The 19,290-nt window shown below is 46.7% G+C and overlaps 1 protein-coding gene across 1 annotated transcript; it reads left to right on the forward strand.

The window, feature by feature from the left end:
- The first annotated feature begins 4,991 nt into the window (after positions 1–4,991).
- Positions 4,992–18,601, forward strand: SIK1 (salt inducible kinase 1). Its single transcript, XM_075098853.1, has 14 exons — positions 4,992–5,139; positions 5,390–5,623; positions 6,495–6,611; positions 9,144–9,207; positions 9,413–9,574; positions 9,854–9,978; positions 10,093–10,216; positions 11,213–11,436; positions 11,662–11,811; positions 12,453–12,575; positions 12,831–13,056; positions 13,756–14,031; positions 14,572–14,803; positions 15,577–18,601. The coding sequence occupies exons 2-14, from the start codon at positions 5,471–5,473 to the stop codon at positions 15,995–15,997; spliced, it is 2,397 nt and encodes a 798-aa protein (XP_074954954.1). The 5' UTR covers positions 4,992–5,139; positions 5,390–5,470; the 3' UTR covers positions 15,998–18,601.
- The last annotated feature ends 689 nt before the right edge of the window (positions 18,602–19,290 follow it).

Consider the following 19,290-nt stretch of genomic DNA (forward strand, 5'->3'; position numbering starts at 1 on the left):
AGGATACCTAGTAGATGGATGTTTTAAGGAATGTTGCGCAGTTGCATCTTCCATTAAAATCAGCAGAAACTGTGGATGCTCACTGTCTCTGAAAATCAGCCCACATACTAAAAAATTACTTTCGGCTAAATTCAAATAGCCATGGTTAGATTACAGGTGTGTGTTTACTTCTATGACCACCTTTGGTCATTAAGCTTAAAAAACTGAAAAAAACCCTAATTCAAAGGCCACTATTCAATGTTGGTTGTTTAGCTTCTGCATTTTATTTATCCTGGGCAATGGAAACAAGCTGGCCCACTTCTCTTTTTACATAATCTTTTCATGTGTTTCTTGCCAGTTGTCAGTCAGGTTCACATGCCACAACACAGTGGAGCACTGTTAGAGTGACAAACATGGAAGGGAAATGATTACAATGAAAGAAAGACGCTCTCAAGGGCATAGACCACCTTGTTTGTTCCGCGTTTGCACTTCCCTTCATACAAACACAAACAGTCACAGACTTGGTATTAATGGCACATTTTGTAGCACGTTATATTTAGGAAAGTAAAGAACCCTGCCATACCTGGCAGTGACCCTTTAAAAAGCTAATTTATAGCCCTAGATAAGGATGAATGCTGAAGAGAAGCCCCACGTACCTTTATTCTGCAAAACAGGCTCAATGTATTATGTCAGTGAAATGTCATTGCCTCATTACTTCTGAAATGTCATAAACTTTAATGACAAAAGATCATTGTTGTGATCATAATTATGTAACTCTGATGCAATACTATGACTAAAGACATTCCAGTGGTCTGAAATATATTTCTGGATACCATTGTGGTGCCTCAGTAAGGATATGCTAGCTTTAAACTATTTTTGCCAAAATTGCAGTGACAGCCTGGATTTTCTCAAATTCAAAGACACTTTGAAGTCATATTAGAAATAGTCATGCACCTTTTTTCCAAGATAATGCTTTTGTCTTTAAAATAAGCCTCCGAGTATTTTAGTTCAATATCTCAATTTCTTTAATTTAAATGTCACTGTACTTTTTGGAACGTGACACCTTCCATTTTACTTTTTTCTAGGGCAGAGTCAGTCTTGGTTTGACCAGGAAAAACTCCATCAACTTCAGCAAGGTTTTACTCAATTAAATTGTGTCAATGATAGGATGCTGAAAATAGCCCAACAAATCTGATTTTCAAAATAATCACAGTGGTGTTTTCTGGACACACACAAAAAAAAAAAGAAGAAAAAGAGAAAAAAACAGCTATACTGCAAGCATTGCCCCAGCAATCCTACCACAGCAAACCCAGCTGACTTCAGCTGTGGAGAGTTAAATGGGTAGAAAGGAATGCTTCTGTTTCTCGGTTTTGGGTTTTTTTGCCAAGCGAAGAAAGTTGCTATTGTTGTTAGTTTGTTTTGAAACTGATAGAAAATGCTGAGTGAAATGACTAAAGATTGAATTGCTGGAAATATCTGCAAGATGAGTTCTGGAAGGCAGTGGTCTTCATGCATATTCTCTTCTGTAGACTATGCCACCCTTAGGGAGGGCTACTGCAATGGAAAATCTTAGCAGTTGTGTCCTCCTGGTTTCTCCCTCTTCCTAGAGAAATCAAAGGATCATCCTTGTGGAGAAGCTTTGGAAAGTACCTCTCCACTTTCCTTGCTTTTCTACCCTCGTTATGTATGAGCCAGCTCCGTAATTATACCTCTCCTGACCAGGGATGTTTCTCCGAGGTGATTCCTTGTTCAGGATATCCAAAACACCAGAGGGCAGCAGAAGTTTTAAAGCAGAAATTCCAAAAGCATCAACCTTCCCAACAGAAGCGCCTCTATGATGATAAAACGGATTGTGTAAGAGGTTCGCAATGCCTTGACAGTATCAATTCGTAGTGAAGGCGGTAGAAAAATGAGGTAATTATGACATTACCAAAATAGTGCAATGACTACTTCTGAGCAGCACTGCTGGAAGCTGTTGTGACCCATATGCGTGAAACGGAAGAGAAATACTGAAAGGTTGCTAAGAGTGATAGATGCAGACCTTTAACTTCCAATAAATCATACAATAGTGTTACAACTCTTAAAAATTACGGGCGCCCTCCATCAGTGCAGAAGCTGTATGTACCCCACCCTCTGGCCTAGAGACTGCAGATGCCTCCCACAGATAGTAATGCTTGCCACTTCTTCTTGCCTCTTCCATCCAATGCGGGTAATTAAAATCAGGATGGTGGATTCTCCTCAGTGTAGCCCTCTGGTGAGGTCTTAATGCTTTCCAGGCAGTCCCATGGCACAGGCATTCACCTCTCCTTAGGATGGAAAAACGTGAGATGTTAGGGAGAGCACCAAATCCAGTCCACTCCTTCCCATTTGAGAAGAAAAAATCTATGAGTCCTTGAAAAAGAAATAAAAATGTTAGGCTCCTAGCTGGGGCTGGCTGTCTTGAGCATTCTTTCTAAAAAGCCCAGTTCTGTTTGCCGTCCTAAAACACTCAATCAATTTCAAATGAAAACAGCAACTATAATTGAAGGGAAAAAAATTCCACCACAGCAAAGGAACCATTATTAAGGTAATTTTTTTCTTTATAACTCCTGGGACACTGTTCACATGCAGTTGCTACTGTATGTGTTGTTTGTGCGTCACCTCCTCTTCAGGAGCTCCACGGAGAATATACTGTTAGCTTAATAATAATAATAAGCCAGCTTTTCATGTGAGTTTTTCAAGGCACTGTGTAAGCACTAATTGAATGTTACGATAGCCCAGTCTGGCTGCGTGCTATCACCCCCCTTACAGCAAATGGCATAGCAGCACCGCAACCTGGGTCACACCGCTGCCTCCACGTCAGCGGCTCCTGTCCTTCAGCTCCCGACCACCAGCTCTGCAAGCTGCTGCCCTCACCCAGCACCATTCAAGCCCTGCAGACTGCCAGTCTGCCTGCTTGCAGTGAATAAGCATAGGGGCAGCACGAGTTTTGTGCAATGGTCATGATAAACAAAGTTTGGGGGTTAATTTCAGGTGTTACTCCTCGGTGTTTCTAAGAGAAAGAGCCTGCAGCATAACTGGCCTCCCAAAGGGCTAGCACCCACGCTTATGGCAGGTAACACGAGCAGTGTAGCTCATTAGATAAGAGAAGCGGTGGAAGACCTGTTTGCTTCACTAGAACATCCTGATGGATCTCTCTCAAGTGTGGATGACACACAGCTCATATATCATGTAATTTGATTTATAGAGAGCACCACATTTCTCCAATCTCATCTTTAAATTTACAAAAACTGACAAAAAGCTTGCTTTCCTCCCATAGTGGGTCCCTCTTGAGCCCTTTAGAAGTCACTGACATACCCTAAGGACACCACCAACTACGGGCGAATACAGTCATACCGATTGCTTTGAAATCTCCAGCGTGAAGCAGAGCTGTTACCTCTTCCACCCAAGGCATTGCCTTATTTCAAGCAGTCTGGCAAATCCAGTCTGTCTGGTGCCTCTGGGTGGAAGAAGAGGGTCACTACCCCATGTGCCATTGGCCATGCTGGTCAGGCTAGGGGTTCAGCCTAAGATGGACAGTCTTCCAGTCAGGAGCCCAACTGCTGGCTGGAGAATTACTGGTCTGAAAAAACCCTAAGCTGGCTCTAACAGAGAAGATAAAGTTGAGTAACAGATGTGGCAGGCACCATTCAAGACTTATTTTCAAGGTCAAACTGGAATCTGAGACCAAACGTACAAACATTTTGGTCATTTACTATGTGAAGGCTGAAGACCTACATGATCGAACCTGGTGCTATCTGCTGCTTCACGTTTGACCTTGAGAGGAACCTCTTGGGCGCTTCCAGGATGCTGAGGTTCAACCCCAAAGGGTAACTTCCACACCTCGCTTCCAGACTGACCAGAGGTAACAGCCACAGGTGTATTCAGAACATAAGTTGCCAAAGTATCACAGGACTGCATATACATATATAGATATATAGGCTCTTTATTATTACTTCCCTTCCTGCCTTTGCCCAGCTGGCGGACCCAGAGGGTTGCTGTCCCCAGGCTGCGTTGGCCCCAGCCGTGGGTGCCTGCAGGGTCTTTTGGCAGCAGCCCCCGCCAGCTTCCCCCCCATCACCCTCTGGAGGCAACTGGGAACGGAGTAGGTCCTTTTGGGGGGAAGGCGGCTCGGTGTCCCGCCGCAGGGATTAGTGCGAAGGGTGAGCGGCCACAGCCCTGCTTCTGCTTCGGGACTAGGAAAAAATGCCCTCCAAAGGGCTGCAGCCACGCTCGCCCTGCTGCCGGCGGGACGGTCCCTGTCGGCGGCCCCGCACCCCGGCGGGCTCCGGCGCAGGGCGCGGGGTGCCTCGGTGGCTGAGATGGGGCGAGCGCGGCCTGGCAGCCCGGGGCCGGGGCGGAGGTGGGGGTCACCGGGGCTGGCCGGGCGCTGCCCCCGCGTTGATGCGGGGCTCGCCGCCCCCTCATCTCCGCCGAGCCCTGGGCGCGGCACGGCGGCCGCGGGCGCGCCCTGCCCCTGGCGGTCTTCGTGCCGCTGACGGCCTGAGGAGCCCGGGGCGTTGCGGGGAGACCCCGCCCTTATCTGCGACGAGCGGCCGCCGGGCGGTTAACGGCTGCCGGCGCCCCGCGCCCCAGCAGTTGAGGCGTGCACCGGGCGCGCCGGCAGAGGGCGACCCCGCCGGGCGAACGGAGGCGTCACGTGACAGTGCCCCCCCCCCCTCGCCCGGCTGTCCCTCCCCCCTCTGCCCTGACGTCACCGCCCCTCCGTCTCCCGGGCGACGGCTCCATCAGCGCGCGCGTCAGCGCCGCCCGTTTCTTGGCAACGGCCCGGTGTCTCGCTCTCCTTCAGCCTCGCGCCTGGGCGCGCGTCTCTCTGGCGTCAAAGTGACGTCAATGGGCCCGTCTCGGCTTTCGGCGGTGGGCGGGGGGAAGAGGCGGGAGGGAGGGCGGGGTGTGCGCGGAGGGGGGCCGGCGGAGCAGGGCGGGGGTGGGGGTGGGGGCCGGGACATCCCGCGTGCTCCCGCCTGCCCCCCGGCGCACGCAGACACATACACACGCGCGCACACGCACACACACATACACACACACACACATACACACGCGCGCGCGCTGACGCACACCCCACCGCGGCGGCGGCACAGCCCGGCGCCAAGCAGCCGCGGAGAAGCGCCCGCCCGTCAGGTACGGCGGCTCAACGGCCGCTCCGACGGTTGGGCGCCGGCCGCGCGCGCGGCGGCAGCTGACGGGTAGCGCGGGGCGGGCAGGCAGCCGGCGCCGAGCGGCCGGGGGTGAGCGGGGCCGGGGCGACGGCGGCGGCGTCTCCGCTGCGGGGCCGGGGAAGGAGAAGGAGGAGGAGAAGGACCCCGCCGAGCCGCGAGAGGCGGCGCCGGCGGGCGGTGCTGACGGGGTGCGCCGCGCCGTCTCCCTGCAGGTGCGAGCGGCCGCCTCCCCGGGGCAGCGCGGATGCTCCCCTCCTAGGCGCGGCGTGCGCTGCCCGCCACCCGCCTGAACCATGGTGATCATGTCAGAGTGCACCTCCCTGCCCGCCGCCGGACAAGGCCAGCAGCGGCCCCTGCGAGTCGGCTTCTACGATATCGAGAGGACCTTGGGGAAAGGCAACTTCGCGGTGGTCAAACTGGCCAGGCACAGGGTGACCAAGACGCAGGTGAGTACGGCGGCGGGGGGACGGGGGGCGAGGAGCCCCTCACCCGCCGGGCCGGCGGCGGCGGGCTGCCGCTGCGGCCGTCGGGGAGTGAAGTGCCGCGGGAGGTGGAGAGAGCGGCAGCGAGCTTTGCAAAGTCCGAGCTTTGCAAGGCTTAGCCCGCCTTGTCGGCTGCACACCGGTGGTTGATGTGGCCGTTGGTTGGAGCTTCCAGGACTTACTGGTGTGTCCACAGGATTTCACATAAAATTAAGACAGAACAAGAATATATTAAAAAATACCATTTCTGAGTGTTACGGTACCTTCACTGCATTCCTCCGTCTTAGTTTTCTAGTGAGTCCAACAAATTAAGGATCTCCTGAAGACTTCAGATGAGTTTAATTCTTTCATTCAATGTGTATGTTTCAAGAACAAAGAACTCGCAGTGTTATCTGCAGAAATAATTTATTAGCGGGCGTGCAACCGTATCTCCATTTGTAGTGCATGCCAAAATCATATCGGTCGCTACAGTAGAAAATAGCCCGTTACAGGAATCTGTTTTTCACTGGCATGGGATGGATTAAAAGATTTACTGAATCCTGTCCAGTGCTAATTTCTGCAGTTCTGTTTGCTACTTTATGTGTAATCCTTTGACGTAGAAAAGAAAAATGAAAACGTTCTGTACCGTGAATTCTGTGCAGTTCAGAAAAAACAGAACCAGCTTTGTCAAGTCTGTACTTTAAAAGCTACTTTACTTGGTTTTGTGAGTTTGTGTGTGTGTGCCGGTGTTTTTTCTTTTTTTTTTTTTTTTTTCTTTAAGAGGTCTTAGCAGTAAGAGAACCTATTTTTTAATGTCCGGGGTTATTTTATTTTATGATTTTGTTTAAATCTGCAGGTTGCAATAAAAATAATAGACAAAACAAGGTTAGACCCAAGCAATTTGGAGAAGATTTATAGAGAAGTTCAGATAATGAAGCTTTTGAATCATCCTCACATTATCAAGCTATATCAGGTAAGAGGACAGCTTTGAAGTGCAGCACGCAGATGAGATACGCTTGTGCTCTTCTCTTGCACGTGATTTTACATGAAATATTTGCAGAGAGAATGCATATTGAAATACTTTTTGAAAAACACTTTCTCGGTTTTTTAAAAGCTGTTCGTCATTCTTTGAACAAGACTGATATGTTAGACAGCTTTTTGACAAAACGCACTGTAAAATCTACAATTAAAACCACTCTGAAGTTTGTTTCAGATCAAGGAACTGATTATCTGAGCTTCTGTGATTTACTTGCCTTTCTTAACTCTGTTGCTGTTCCAGTTTGGAGGACTGGAACTTCTTACGTGCTTTTGCTAAGGGGAAGACTTAAACTCCTGTAGGACAGCAGAGAAGAAAGCACAAAAGTAGAGTTTGCCATAAGTGGAAGGGATTTAAAATCAAAAACAAAGAAACCAAATCAAACTAAGAATTAGAATTCTAATCTAAGTAGAAAAGAAAATGCCTGTAAACATTGGTGTCTTAGAATATGTAAGAAAATGCCCCGTTTGGTTATTCATTTCCAGTTTGTGTAGATTTAAAAGTTAATTTTAAATATCCTTCCCCTTGTAGAGTTTCACAACATGAATTTTAGTTTTGATTTGCTCAGTCTCTGCACTGATGGGTATTTCTAACAGTAAGAACAAATGAATGTGTTGTGCAGAAAACAAGATCACAGCTGTCTAGTAAGCAAGGACTGCTTTGCAAATTCTAAATATTTGATCTAATTAGCATTTGGTATAAATTCTTCTTAATCATCTTAAATAGTGCCATGTCGATTTAAGAAGACGACAAGTATTGCAATCTGTCTGGACCTGTCTGGAAGGGCAGTGGGGGGAGAGAGGAATAGAGGGATGAAGCAGCAGGTCTGAAAGTCCGTGTGCAGTAGTAAACACTATTATCAGCTACAATTTTACCGTTGGGTTTGTTAGCTTAAAAAAAAAAAGGACAAGGAAAAAAGAGTTTAATTAATGTGTAAGGCTGAAGAGCCAGTATGGCAGGTGCTTAGGCAAGGCATTATTTTTAAAGACCTTGACACACATGGAGTGCTTGATATTTATAGTATTAACCATCATAACAAAAATTATTCTGTGTTAACATCTGACGTCATTGCTGCCCATAGGGCGGTCTGGGATATAGAGAAACATTCTAACAGTTCGGTTGATTTCATTTCAGTGGAATGATGTGGGTGAAAATACTATTTCGAAGCTTTTAGAAAAGCAGGTTAAATTCCATCTGGTTGAACCACTTCACTTGATGGAGCAAATGACGTTGGTAGTGGACCATAATTTCTTTTCAGTGAAGTTTTCTTTTCTTTGTTGTTGTAAGTGATGCTTTACCTGTTTGGTGGAGACTGAGAAGCAGGGATGGAATTGGATGACATACCAATGTAGGGTGTGTGTTCTTGTATTATTTCATCATTGTTTTAGTTTCAGCACGGCGTCTTAATTTCATCCAGCTGGCAACTTTCCCAGAACACTTTCCTTCAGTTTTTTAAACTGGGAACCTCTTTTCCTCTGCTCCCTCTTTGTTTATTTTTATTTTGTGTCTGTGTGTACTTGTAGTGAGGGGAGAACGAGAGTCTTCCAGAAAGGTTACATGTTAGGATCCTGGAAATTGCCACCTTTGAAGTAGTATTGACACTTTTTTGGTTGTTAACCTGTTGTGAGCCTTCTGATTCCAAAACAAAATATCTGCTCCTTGAGAGTCCAATTCCAGGGAAACGTTGTAATTTAAAATCTGAAATGCAGCATTTGAAAGGTGTGCCATAGTAACTGAAGATGAATTTGGAAATGCTCAACGTTTGTCACTCATTGTTTGGTTTTTAGTTCCTCTTTTTCTTTTTCCTACAAAGGAAAAAATTAGCAAGTATCAAAGGATGTTGATCCTGTCAATTGACAGGTGAACGCTGGGCGATACAGTGACAGTTGCTGACGCGCATCAAGCACTGCCGTTACACAGACAGCAACCTATTGTCACTTGCATGGGAGGCTTGCCATGTCCCCAGCCAACACCAAATGGGAGCAGGGTATTTGATACTACTTCTTGATTTGTCCAAGTTGCAGATACCTCTCCTGATCTGAGTACCTGCTAGCCTTGAAACAAAGGTGACTTTGGGTAAACCTTAAGTGCCTTTGGTGTTCAAAATCTACCAAATGAATTGCAAAACTATATATGCATATTTTAACAAAAAAAGGAATTTAGGGTAGTGTGTGAAACTATTGAGATGCGTATCGGTTATCTTATGGAGATTAGGTGGCATGGTAATGGTGAGAACAACAATGGCATGGGAAGCCATTGTGTATTGTAGGCACATAAGCATTGATTTGTTGTCTTTCATTACCAGTTTGCTTGGGAAGAGCATTGTGGTGCAAAATTAGATGCCTTTACTGCCAGCTGCTGTGGCAAATGAATAATTGAACTGATTTGTTTGAGAATACACTTAGAAAAATGACTGAAACTACAGAGGTCTGCATGTTTTTAAGCATGTCCTCTCTTGTGTCTTCACAGGTTATGGAGACAAAGGATATGCTCTACATTGTTACTGAGTTTGCAAAGAATGGAGAAATGTTTGGTAAGTCCTCACTGCCAGAGCTAACAGTTCTTTAGATTTAGAAACCATGGCTTTATTGGTGACATTCCTGAGTAATATATATTCTGATTAAAAGTCCAGGGTTGGTGTTGCCAGTTGTCAAATGACAAGTACAGCACCTGCAGGATTATGAAAAATTTCCTCCAGGTGTTTCTAAATTCTCTGCCCCTTTTGTTTTGTCTTGCAGATCATCTGACCTCCAATGGGCACTTAAGTGAAAGCGAAGCACGGAAGAAGTTCTGGCAGATTCTTTCAGCAGTGGAATATTGTCACAGCCACCACATAGTGCACAGGGATCTCAAAACAGAGAACCTTCTGCTAGATGCTAACATGAATATCAAGTTAGCAGGTAATAAGAAATACATGGTTACTCTATTAACAACATTAGGCATGTAGTCATATTCAGCCGCCCCAGGATTATCCTATAAATGTATTTATGGTAACTGAAAAAAACCAAAACTTACTGATATTTCTCTGAACAGATCCTTTGGACAAAAGAGAATAACTTAAACGAGTAGGCAGAGAACAAAGTAATACATCTCCTCCCTTCTCTCCGCTTTCTGCTACTTCCGAAATATCAGTATGTGGTTGAGCGATGTTTTACTCTAGACTTTTACCTTTGTTCCAGATTTTGGCTTTGGAAATTTCTACAAGTCAGGAGAGCCCCTCTCCACTTGGTGCGGAAGCCCACCCTATGCAGCTCCAGAAGTTTTTGAAGGCAAAGAATATGAAGGACCTCACCTTGATATATGGGTGAGCTTGATATTCCTTAGAAATTACATTTCACACTTTGTGAGTGTCTGTGGGCTTTCAAAATCATTGCTTCTACTGGAGTTACTCACATGCTGTGCTGTTTTCTATTGACAGAGCCTTGGGGTGGTGCTGTATGTCCTTGTCTGTGGTTCTCTGCCTTTTGATGGACCCAATTTACCAACTCTGAGGCAAAGAGTGCTGGAGGGGCGGTTCCGCATCCCTTACTTCATGTCCGAAGGTGCTTTTTTTTAGATCCTTAATGTTAGAAAAGGGGCTACCGATAAAAGAATAGCTGTGCTGGTCCTTCTTGAGGCAATGACAGATGGGACTGGTTTTGCAGCTGGCAATCACTTTGTCTTTATATATCCATTAATTTCTGCAGGGCAGCGCTTATAATTAGTTCAGGGGCTGGTCACACACACTTTCTTTTCTGGGGTCTTCTCTACAGTGCATATGAAAGGCTGTTGTTTCCTTTCTTGGAGTACCCCTATGGATTACAAAAATATTTGACACCCTAGCTGGAGAAATAATCAGTCACAAAAGAGAGAAAACAGGATTTTAATGGGACTAGCCTGCAGTGCTGAGATGGGTGTAGTTCTCCTAAGATATTTTAAATATGCAGAAGGGGTATATTTCAGTGTGGCTATGCTTCAAGGAGGGCAGAAATAGTGGGACTTAGCACTGTTTCTTGGAACACTCAAACAGTCTGGTGAGAAAAAGGAGCTGAAAAGTATTATCACCTCTCTCTGATTTGGATTCAAAAACAAGTGAATGTGCCTTTCTGTAAGTGAAGAGTATCTTTTGAAGTCTGACCTTTGTCAGTTATGGCCGCAGACAGCTTTGATTCCTTGGTTATAAACAAATAAGCAGTATACATGGACCAGGAAGCTGTATGTGATGGGGTTCCATACTAAATTCTGACCTATTTTAACTGCATGCAACATCATTAAACGTGCATGCAGTCTCCTGCAAGGTGCAAGGCCACCTGAAAACCTGCTTGTATCCAGTACAGCTTCATTTCCTCTAGTGACATCTTGCTTTTGTGAAATGTATGCAGACCTCTGTTGTGCTGGTTTGAATATCTGGTAGTCAGACCAGGCATCGGCTGCTCAGAAACCTTTAATTCCTCTTTTCACAGACATCATATGCTGTCGCTGGGAAGGTTTCTTAGCAGTGACCTGGGGCTGGGCTGTTATTTTTACCCCTTGCTCATGAGTTTATCTTTGCCATCCAGACTGTGAAACGCTAATCCGACGGATGTTGGTTGTGGACCCAACCAAGCGAATAACCATTTCCCAAATAAAGCAGCACAAGTGGATGCAAGCTGATCCATCTCTTCAACAGCAGCAGTCTCTGTCCTTCTCCATGCAAAACTACAACTCCAACCTGGGTGACTACAATGAACAGGTCCTTGGGATCATGCAAACGCTTGGTATCGACAGGCAGAGAACTGTTGAGGTGAGAAGTGCTTGCCCCTCAGATACATCTTCAGCGACTACCAGAATGCCAATGGTGCAGTCATATGTATGTCATGCAGTGACTAGCCTTGATCCAGTGTCACAGTGCAGTAATCTTCACTGCCTTTCTGGATTTGTACTTACTTTTTAACTGCACTATTATGAGGTCTAGTGATGAGTTTTGTCTGCTTACCTGTAACTCAAGAATCCGTTCAATGTCTTCTAGTCTCTGCAAAACAGCAGCTACAACCATTTTGCTGCTATTTACTACCTGCTTTTGGAGCGCCTCAAGGAGTACCGAAGCAGCCAGCTATCGAGTCGTCCAGCAACTGGCCGTCAGCAAAGGCCGAGGAGCTCCGAGATCAGCAATGTAGAGGTAAGGAAGGGCATTACTTACCTGGGAAGCTATGTCTGTTGGCTCTCTTCTTTCTGCCCTTTGCTACAGAAAAATAGAAGACGGTAACTCTCAGGCTTCTGAAAACCAATTCTGATATTCGTGCCCTCTGATAGGACACAGCCCACTGTTCTTCAGCAGGAGGCTGCTTGAATACTGTTGGCCTATTTCCTGAGAAGTGACTGTGGGTCATGGTCCAAAGAATAGGCTGCCTCCAGTGCAGGTCAATAATGAGCCAGAAGATTAGGCTTCTCATGGAATTTTGCCCTGTTAGGCATGGATCCGTTACACTTCTTAGTTACATACCCCGTAGGATCTTCAGAAGTACTCCATGAGTCACTTTGTGTGTTTTTCTGACATTCTTTTTCTCACTCCCACCCCCTTTAAAGTGTGCTCTGGCTGCCTGTTCAAATTATACTTCCAGTTAAACTGCTTAACTTAGGAGAAGGAATTTTGTGTTTGTGTTGGCACTGAAAGACCAGCTTTGTTAATTTTCATAGAAAGAACGTGGAGAAAGCTTGCACGGAAGGTGGCTCTGAAGTTCCTTGAGCCTTCAGTATCTGAAAAGTCATGTGGAACTGCAGTGTATATGATGGCTTCTGTGCATCGCTCTCTCTCTCCAGATGCCTCAGGACAGTCTCACTAGTGAAACCCTGCGATCATCTCTGCTTTACCAGCAACCTCAGAGCCTGATTCAGCCATCTTTGCAGGCAGAAATAGACTGTGACATGAGCAGTCCATTACAGGTTGGTGTTCTCAGCTAAACTGTGTGTTACTTTTCCTTCTGTTTTTTTCATTGTTCTGCCAATCCAAAACAACAGGGGTTGTGACTCTGTTGTTCTCTCCCTCCAATCTTTGGTTTGGCATTTGGGCATGGTGTCGCAGTAGCGTCTCAAACAGTATGCCTACTGAAGACATGCCACAGGGCTGTGAAGAGAATTAGAAGGTGGTGCGGAAATAAGTGAAAGACCCTTCAGTCTGTGATCTGTCATGTTTTGTAGCCTGTGTTCTTTCCTGTGGATCCCAACTTCAACGGGCTGTTCCGGAACCGCTCCATCTCCCCCAACAGCCTACTGGAGACCACCATTAGTGAAGAAGTAAGGCAAGAGAAGGAGCTGGAAGATGAAATTAAGGCGTATGACCACCCCATCCGCATACCTAGCAACACCAGCAGGAGGCACACACTGGCCGAAGTGACCACTCATTTCTACCAGCATGCCCCACCATGTAAGTAAGTCTGGGAGAGATGAAGGGTGTCCATAGTTAGAGGAAAAGGACAGAGTGCCATAGCGGACAAATGCCTGGGGAGTATGTGCTGATTTTACCTTGACTGGGATAGGAAAGCCCAGAAAAGAGGTCTGTGCTCTGCCCTCCACAGTTCTGTCTTCCCACAAATAAGCATGGCCCCGAAGGAAGAGACGTTGCCCTGTTGTGTTTCCTCTAGATCACTTTAGAGGGGAGCGGTCTCACAAGCAGGACATAATCCTTCTCTGCTTGCTTCTGCTGTTGTACTGGGGGAGGTGGGGTGCCCAAATTTACAAAAGAAAAAAAGGTCATAGCTAACTGTATTTGGTACATATCCAGACCCCGTGAGCTAAACAAACAAGCAAAACTGTTCACAAAACAATAATCCCTGTCAGAGCTGTTGTGCTAAAGAAACGCTTGTAGGCCTGATCCAGCATACCGTGGTGGTGCTGGAGGTGCTGGCAGAGCCTTGCCGGCTGGATGGGAGCCCAAACGTAGGTTATTTGTTGATGACCCCTTGCTGGAGCCAAGCCCTGCAACAACACGAGTTGCTGGACACCTCTGTGGCTCGCAGCTGCTTATTAGTGCCCGTGTAGGTGGGCAGAAGGCTCTGATGTCATGTTTGTTCCTTCCTGTACTCATCTTGGGAATGCTCTTTCTCTCCTTCCTTCCCCTCTGTAGGTATAGTCATTTCCTCTTCTGCAAGCCCCACAGAGGGAACTAGTTCAGACAGCTGCCTTACTTCATCTTCGAATGACAGCTCAGTGGCCCTGAGCAGCTGCTTGGCAAGTCAAGTAATGACGGGGAGCCCAGCCACAGCTAGGATGACGTCGCCCTTCCTAGCTTCCCAGTCTGACGCTCCGGTGTTACAAGCCCAGGGCTGCATGGGAGGTGCTTCTCTCCTGCCTGTCAGCTTCCAAGAAGGAAGACGAGCATCTGATACCTCATTAACTCAAGGTAATGGCTTCCTTGCTTTATTGCTGGAATTGCACCCTTCCAACTGCCACGAGAAAAGGGTAGTGTGCGGGGATACTTGCTTGCCCGTGTTAGTGTTACACTGAGGCCAGCCACCTTGATCTTCTGCGCCTCATGTTCGTGATCCCTGAGGGAGGGTCGGATGCCCTGAGGAAGGTGCCTAGATGAGAGGTTCTCAGATACTGATTCAGCTTGCCCGTGAAGATATTTTTGCTGCCGTGAGTGGGATGGCAGGCTCTGCCTTCTTCCTAAAATACGGAGCACACAACATCGTGATTTCTATCAGGTTTCTCCTTTGCTCTGCATGTGTCCATCTACTCAAGGGTGCAGCTGTCCCAAACCCCGTTCCATCACATAAATTTTGCTCTGACCATCAGGCAGAGGGGTGAACATGAGCTGAAGAGTCACGGTCTCGTCTAGCACAAATGAAGGCAGCTGCCCAGAAAGGCTGATCTGTGAAGTCAGCTCCTAGGCAAGTACTAAGGAGGATTAAAGTGCATTTCTTTTCCTCATGTCCCACAGGCTTGAAGGCTTTTAGGCAGCAGCTGCGGAAGAACGCTCGAGCCAAGGGGTTTCTCGGCTTGAATAAAATCAAAGGCTTTGCTCGGCAGGTGTGTCAGTCCTCCTCATCTCGGGCAGCAAGGAGTGCCATGAGCCCTTTCCAACACACACAGCCGAACACCTGCATGTACAGCAGCAGCGGGAGCAGCAGAGAGGGAAGAAGCCTCCTGGAGGAGGTGCTACAGCAGCAGAGGTGAGAAACTGGCTGGGAGGCGTTTTGCTGTTTTCACTGGGGTTACTTTGGTCAGGGGCAAGTGAGGAGGAGTAAACGCAGCAAAAGAGGTTGGGGAGTTTAGTCACTGGGGATTCCTATCCTCCATCTTTGCTATGTGGCAGCAGATAAACTGCTTGGCTTCCGTTGTGGCTTCCTGCACTGGCATACGTAACACAGGATGTGCAGTTCCACTGAAAAATCTCGACGTCCAAATATTTGAAGGTTGCCGAATCGAGAAGCAATTTGGTACTGGGGGGGGAAAACATTACTTCTCCCCATTGCAAGCTGTGTTTTTCTTTGTTAGTTTTGGGAGTGATTTCTTTCCTCCTCTGCCTCCTCCTGTAATTTTCCCATGGCAAGGAAGTGAGACCTTGTAATTTGGAGAAGTTACAGCCCACAAAGGAGGCACAGATCCAGTGGCCTCAAATGTCATGTGTGGTGGCACCTCTTCATTCCCATAGAAGCGAGATGGAAAATTGAGTTTCCGGTTTATCTGCACACATTGTCCCTAGAACATCTATTATTAGCAGGCCAAATGGTGACTAGATAACTTTCTGGTGATAGTCGCCCTTTCCAACGTGAGGAAAAGCCAAGTGAAAACACGGTGACCTGGCATGATCAGCTTGCTTTAATTGCTGGCTGGGTAAGGAGAGGTTTGACAGAGAGAGGGAAGCAAGGGGGAAATTATGGTCAGGGGTGGGGGCAAGAGGAGGAATGCAAGTTAACCTCTTCCATCCTTGGATTTTGTTCAGAATGCTCCAGCTCCAGCACCACCAGCTCCTGCAGGCAGCTTGTCCCCAGACTTCTCAGACATCTGCAACGAATGGCGTCCCCTCCTCTGATAGCGTAGGTACCTGTAAAGCGTCCAATTCTCTTCTGTTGTCAGAGCTACAAAGAGAGAACTCATTTGAGCTGGCCTTAGCTGGCAACAGCCAGCTGCTCCAACCTCATTTCTTTGGTGTCAGCGTGTCACCGGTGTCCTCAGCAGCTCACCTTCTAGACACGCACCTGTACATCAGCAGCAACGTCTCTCCAGTTGGCACCACCTTCTCTCAGCAACAGAGCTTCTCTGCACAGTCTCCAAGCTACGATGCTGTCGCTCTGCAGCACGGGGACTGTGAGATGGAGGACTTGACTTCCAACCAGCTAGGGAAGTTTGTCCTAGTCAAGTGAGAGCCTTGGCTGCTCTAGCTCACGCTGCTCTTGTTGCGAAGAACTTTCACCGCTGTTCCATGGCGCGTGTGGGCCCGTGGCCGGCTGGTGTCGTGTGGATGAGTGACTCTCAGAAGCAATAAAATTTGAAGTATGTGAAGAGGCTGTCTGGCTCGGAAAGCTAGCAACTTTATAGAACTGAAACAAGCAATACGTATGTCTTTTTGCTTCTACTATTCTTGCACTGAACAAATACGAATAGAAACTGAATTTTTTAAAGGAAAAATAATGATGGGGAAGATGGGTGGGGCATTTGCGGGGACAGGGAGGGATGTGGTCGGGGAAGAACTATTCGGTACTGTACTCAAGTCAGACCAATACAGCTCTGCTCTTATGCAAGATTAGCAGCTGTCAGTAGTGGTGACACAGCAGGGAGAGGCTTTTCAAAGAAGGGACCAGAGCCTCCCTCTTTCACAATATTCATTTATGGGTTTGTGAAGATGATTACCTCTTTTAAAGAAAATAAACAGAAAACCAGTGGCATGCAGCATTATGCATTCATAGAAGACAAAAATGGAAGCACTGCCATTTGTTGTTAACACTCGTTTTATTTAAAGGAACCAACATCCCCATTCCACACCTCCCAGATATGTATACTTTAAATGAAAACTGTGAACTTCTTGCTTGATACATCAGCTGGAAAAGCTTAAAGAAAAACCCCTTCTAATCAGTAGAGAAGCAAGCGATCTGTTGAAAATGTATCCCCTGATATCAGGATCCAAATTGCGTCGTGTCTGGTCTTTTGCAGGCATGTTTGTTCGGGGCGGTGTGCGTGTGTGTATGCACATACACGCAGGTGCACACACGCATATGTTTTGTCAGTCTGAATAATCTTTAGGAATCTTTTTATAAATGCTAAGTTTTTTCATATTCTTGCAGAGGCACTGAGGAGGGAAGCATTTGTACCGGTGGGGCAATGGGAAGGGTTTTCTTTTTTAAAAAGCCCTCCGTGAGGTTGCCTACGAAGTTGCCCGAGGGGTGTTTCTTAGTGCTGCACGTTGTTATTTCAGCTGCTAATTATGTTTTTATGCATTTCATTATCAGGGTCCAAACAGAACTGACTCTTGGGGAAATGTGCAATATTGAGGTTATAATTATATCCTGACAAAGAGAAAAGGAATAGGCTAGAACAGAATTCTACTCTAACGGAGTACAGCTATTTCTGAACAAAACTGTATTAAAAGTGAGTACAACGGCACAATCTTTGGGTGTTTGTTTTTGGTTGGTTTGTTTTTGGCATATTAGCAAAACGAGGTTTTGGATTAGATAGGTGTTTTTTTCGTATGGTTTTTAATGCTGTATATGTATATAAATAGGAAGCGGAAAACTATGTAACACTAGTTATTTTTTATATTTTGTAATATGCTTATATTGTGTTTCTGGTATAAGCCCCACTCCCCTCCCAGGGCAGAGCGTGACTTCTCTTGGTATCAGCAGAAGCCATGCTTAGGTGTACAGGGGAGAACTGACTGTGCTCCTACAGGAACGAGTAGGGTAGGGCGCGCGAACTCTGGAAGCGGGTGAGAAGACGGTGCGCCAGCTTGGCCGGAAGCTGCCATCCGAATGTCAGAAAATAGCTGCATTCTGTCGAAATGCTGAAAGGACCCATCTCCCTGGTGTGACACGGGGTGCCTTCAAGTTACCTTGGCTTCATGCAACCTGCAGTATTACGCATTTGCAAATAATATAGATGCCTGTTTTTCTTGTTTGTTTTGTTCTGTTTTTTTTTTAAAAGAAAAAAGCCAAAGATTGACCAGGTTAATTGGTGGGAGTAGGAAGGGTTGAAGATGTCATGTGGCTCTGTCTGTGGCTCTCCATAAACAACCTCTTTATCTGTGTGTCGTACCTGTGTGTCTCTACCGGCGCATCTCCAGCTTGCCTCTGCTGCTACGTGGTCTGGAAGCTTCCGAGGGAGAGAAAATTGCTTGAGTTGAATTTCTGTTAATGAGTGGTGCCTTGCAGCAGAGAAAACACCAAAGTCTCGTGCTCATTTGTAGTGGTTTGGGGGGGGGTGGGGGGGGGGGAAGGCAACAAAAAGCCAATCCAAAAAACAGATTGCCTGGAGATGGCTGGAGAGGGGGGCAAGAAGAAGCCAGCTCGTCACAAAGCAGCAGCCTTGCCTTCAGTCTTGTGAGGGGTAGCACACATACTGAGGACGCAGAATTTCCTCTTTTAATATTTGTTTTGTTTAATGCCATGGATCAAAAGGCCACAGATTCTTTTGTTTCCTGTCCTGAGCAATGACAAGCACTTTACTTTCATAGTATTTTTTTTTTTTTCCCAATTGCTGTAGAACCTCTTTGGAGTTATTGCTGGAGCAGAAAGAGGTCATTTTAAAAGCCTAGGGGTTTTTGTAGATATCTTGACAGTGCTGTTCTGCAGACTGCAATGCAATAGGGTATTTAAAGACACTACGTGATTGGTTTAATTGAGATGTATAGTTTATTTTTTATCATGACTGAACAATCATTTTATTTCTTATGTTAAAATGAGAGGTGTACACCAAAATGATTAGTCGATGTGTTTTATTTAATATTTAAATAAAAAATGTTTTAAAATTGTTGTCCTGCCTGTGATTCTGTGGAGTGTTTTGCCCTGATACATACATACGACTTGCATAGTTAAGACTCATTTTCAAGCTTGAGCCAGTAGGACGTTACTGACACTTCCTATTACGTACTAAATGAAGAGGAATGGCGGGCTCACAAATCTGATAATGGGATATTGAGCCTTTCGCTGGTAGGCAATCTGTCTGAATCTAACCCAAGTCTGAAGTAATCGGGTTATAAAATCTGACAGCGAGAGAGGTCTTCAGAGTGAAAATGGTCAAGCGTGGTTTAGTCGTTACCAGATGAGCACTCCATCCGTGTCACCTTGATCTGAAAGGCCCTGGCCAGATTAAGGCAGTGATGGAAAGAGAGCAAAGGGGAAGACGGAGGGAGGGGGAGATTCCAGGGGCGATGGCTTTTCTCCTTTCAGATATAATTTGAGAAAAAAATACAGGCTCAGTTATGCCGGGAACGTGCGTACAGCGCTGGACGCCCTGCGCTGCGGGGACGCCTTGGCTAGCTTTAAACGAGCTGGGGTTCCTGCTGTGACCACGCGCTGCCCTCGCGGCAGGTGGGGACGCACCTCAGCTCCAGCAAGAGCAGTGGCAAGAGCACCCGGCGCGGCTGGCTGCGAACTGAGACGGGGCACTGAAGCTGGTGGCGGTGCTACCCAGCGTGGCCTGGGGAAGGAACGGGGACGGTGGC

Source organism: Phalacrocorax aristotelis, chromosome 1 (genome assembly GCF_949628215.1).
Source record: "Phalacrocorax aristotelis chromosome 1, bGulAri2.1, whole genome shotgun sequence".
Lineage (NCBI taxonomy): Eukaryota > Metazoa > Chordata > Aves > Suliformes > Phalacrocoracidae > Phalacrocorax > Phalacrocorax aristotelis.